This window comes from Sinocyclocheilus grahami, unplaced genomic scaffold, assembly GCF_001515645.1.
Source record: "Sinocyclocheilus grahami isolate Dianchi unplaced genomic scaffold, SAMN03320097.WGS_v1.1 scaffold279.1, whole genome shotgun sequence".
NCBI lineage: Eukaryota > Metazoa > Chordata > Actinopteri > Cypriniformes > Cyprinidae > Sinocyclocheilus > Sinocyclocheilus grahami.
Window position 1 is genome coordinate 514,232 of NW_015505458.1, and position 3,774 is coordinate 518,005.

The 3,774-nt window shown below is 40.2% G+C and overlaps 2 protein-coding genes across 2 annotated transcripts in view; one reads left to right on the plus strand and one right to left on the minus strand.

Moving 5' to 3' along the window:
* The window catches only part of LOC107600144 (isopentenyl-diphosphate Delta-isomerase 1-like), a 9,430-nt gene extending 6,963 nt beyond the window's left edge, over positions 1-2,467 (minus strand). Inside the window, exon 1 of the mRNA XM_016291947.1 lies at positions 2,172-2,467. Within this exon, the coding sequence (XP_016147433.1) occupies positions 2,172-2,293 (122 nt within the window). The 5' untranslated portion in view covers positions 2,294-2,467. The remainder of the gene's footprint in view (positions 1-2,171) is intronic.
* Positions 1-3,774, plus strand: part of LOC107600166 (WD repeat-containing protein 37-like) — a 29,161-nt gene that overhangs the window by 677 nt on the left and 24,710 nt on the right. The gene's annotated exons all lie outside the window — the stretch shown is intronic.

Here is a 3,774-nt window from a genome sequence, read left to right on the forward strand (position 1 = left end):
ATACATTGTGATATAGCCTGGTTCGTTGGTCCGTTGGATCGGATCACTACAACCGAACCACTCCAGAGTTCGTTTACAATCGAGCCGAGACCCCCTCGTTCAGGCGATCTCGGACCGATTGTTTTGGCACGGATCAGAGCGCGATTGCCATGTTCACATATGCCCAAACGAACTGGGCTAAGGGGGCAAACGCGCCAAGTTCCGAAACAACAGGCCAGGTGTGAAAGCACCCCAAGTCATTATAATCAGTAATTATGTCCCCACTGGATGCAACAAATGCCTCATTTGTAATGGGTTTTAATGTTTTTGTCTCGTCGCTCCGGCCGGACAGGGCATCACAGTATGGTAGGGGCATAACATTTCCGTCACACTCTTGAGGCATTCGGCCAATCACAACGCACTGGATAGCTGGCCAATCAGAGCACACCTTGTTTTTCAGACCGATGAGCTTTGTAAAAATCGACGCGTTTCAGAAAGGCGGGGCATAGATGAGAAACAATAATGTACAGTGTGTGGAAAATAATGTGTTTTTTGAACCTTAAACCACATAAACACATTTCATTACACCAAATACACAAAATAATGTACTTTTTTAGCAATGTCATATGACCCCTTTTAAAATATCCGCTCCTCGCTCCATTCAAAATGGAGCGCTCCACTCACATACTCTGAAGCACTCCCTTACATAGCTGAGTTTTGCGGAGGAACTTACTACAAGAATCTATTATGAATAAGTATCCTTCAAATGAACTCTCGTAATGGATTAGTGATTCATATGTTGTGCCTAGACAGACAGTCGGTTTGACATTGTACGTTGAACTTGATCGACCTTTCTCCGTTTACACCATCTGCGCTGTGATTGACTGGATTAATTCCACCTTGTCACTGCGTCGCTCACACTATGAGATCATGTGGCAATAATATCAAACTTGTGTGAAAATATTGTAGCGTCTTTGACTGCTCGAGACAGGTTCAGATCATGATGCTGACTTGCACATACTTAACATGTTGCACATACTTAACAAGCTTTAGTGACCTCAACAAGCAGCGATTTGGCCCCAATCCAGAGGTTTTGTTGCAGACCTTGGAAATATATCTGTGGCGGCATTAAAGCCCAAAGCCCTGTAGTGTGAGTTTGCCATAAGGAGTTCTGCCCTTGATCAAGACACTGGTCACTCCAGGATAAAGGCTTTGGATAAAAGTGACTTGTTAAATGACAATATACAATCTGTAACATACTGAACAATCAAGAATATGTTATTGTATCAGATCAGATAGTGTGCAACTTATTAGAGAAAGAAAGAGACAGGGAGAGATGTATTAGTAGGTGTTTTGTTTATTCATGTTCACAGTACATATACATCTTTAAAGATTTGATGCATCTTTGTTAATATTTTAGCAATTATAATATTTCTGTGTTAGCACGAGTTTTGTTTGTAGAGGACATCATCAATGGAGCTTATAGTTCATTGTTACGTTGTCCAATTTGCGCTATTAACAACCCATTAACTTAATAAATTCCTTATTTGCAGCTTATTAATAGTAAGGTAGTTGTGATAGGTATTGGGTATGATTAGGGATGTAGAATATGGTCATGCAGAATATGTGCTTTATAAGTACTAATAAAGAGCCAATATGTTAATAATAGACATGCAAATCAGCAAGTAGTTAATAGTGAGAATTGGTCCCTATACTAAAGTGTTTCCTAACCCAGTCATTTTGTTCTGTTTCCAGTTCTGAGTTTGTGTAAATAAAAATATACTGCCACATTTAGATCCAATCTCTCATCTTAAGTGCAACAAGGCTGTGACAACATGACATAAAAAGCCGCAGCATAAATGGCTGTCCACTGCTCCGGGTGTGTGTTCACGGTTTGTGTGTGTTCACTGCTGTGTGAGTGCACTTTGGATGGGTAAATGCAGAGCACTAATTCTGAGTATGGGGCACCATACCTGGCCACATGTCACATGTCACGTCACTTAAACATGCAGATATTTGTATAAATAATATTAAGTACAGAACTTAAATGATAAATAAATATTGTGCAATAATTATTACAACAACAAAAAATGAGCTTAGCATTGTGCTAAATTAAAAGGAAGCATTATTTAATAAGGCCTGTAAACCCCGCAGCTCGTGAAGTGCACAGTATGAATGTTTGCTGCACTCACCTGTACAGAAGCGCGTGCTGTCGAGCAGGTAGATGAAGAGTTCGAGCTCGTGCTGCGGCTTTATTTACTCTGAAGAGCAGCGCAGCCGCAGATCTGCCCGCCGCCCATAGCAACCGCGCCATGAGCGCACAGCGCGCTGACCAATCACAGCCCAGCACTCTACAGACACGCCATCACGCCACACAACACTGTACTTCTGCTCTACGAGCCAGCGATACAGCAGCGCTTCACACACTCACACCGCCGGAGCGCTGATGCTCGAGCTGTCTTTATAACGCACTGAACACCGCTTAATCTGACGAGCACACCGACTCCCCGCCCACACGTGACATTCATGCCAAAGGTTTTGATTGGCTGTTGGGAATGAAGCCGTCCTCGGATTGGTGAATATTCATCTAGGCTGTCTTCCGGGTGTGGTTGACAGGAAAAGCCGAGGGAAATCAAGCAAGCAAGACGTTAAAAGTTATACTGTTAATAGTTAATAACAATTCGTATTTATATTAATATTATTAGTTAATATTAATTTAATCATTATGATTAAATTATTATACTGGAAATATCAACACATTTTAGGACAATTTAAAAATATATATAAATAAATAAAATAACAATTATTATTATTATTACTAAAACAAACAACAACAACAATAATAATAATTTTGAAAAGATATTTAAAAAATACAGTCGTAATCAGTAATGTAATTGATGTCAACATTATTTAAATGAATAAACAATAGTTCACATGAAATTATATTTCTATCTGACATCTCATGTAATCGATTTGTTTTCGCATTTAGTTGACTATCTAATATTATAAATAATTTGTATTAATATACATAGCTTCCATATGTGACCCAAAATATTTTTTTTCACATAGTTGTCTCATCTTTCGTCTTTTAAAAAAAATCTCCGTCTGTTATAAAGGCAATGTAACATTTCTCTGTAATCTGAATTATTAATAATTGAATGATTATAATTTGTTTACAAATATAGTTGCATATGCGTTTTTGTGGAGAGATTTACCTAGACGTTTTAGTATTAGTACATACAGGAGAAAAAAAGTATTATGAACATCATATCTATGTGAATACCGTTGAGACTTTTATTTTGAAGTGTCACATCCGGCCGGAGGCCGTCACATTCGCTGTCATTTCCTCTTGCTTCACACTCTGCTGACAGTGTCGGGTTTGATAAAAAAACACAACATCAAAGTGTGAAAATCCCGGTGAATTAGTTGAGCGGATCAGCAGTGTGTGTGTGTGTGTGTGTGTGTGGGTCATGCTGGAGGACTCCGACACACAGCACCCCACCATCAGCGACTGACAGACGCGCTCGCAATAACTGTGAGTATGACTGAAAGCGGAGGCGCTGCTGTTTGTCGTGATGGAGGATTAGCTGATGATCAGGCGAGTTAGACTTTCTCATCACAGCTGCTGTCAGACACACCTGACACACGGGGCCCGCGTGTTTTACTGGGTTAGTGCTGCTTTAACCGAGCAGGCCAGCTGACCTTGCCTCAAACTGTGTGTGTGTGTGTGTGTGTGTGTGTGTGTGTGTGTGTGTGTGTGTGTGTGTGTGTGTGTGTGTGTCTCTCTCTCTCTCT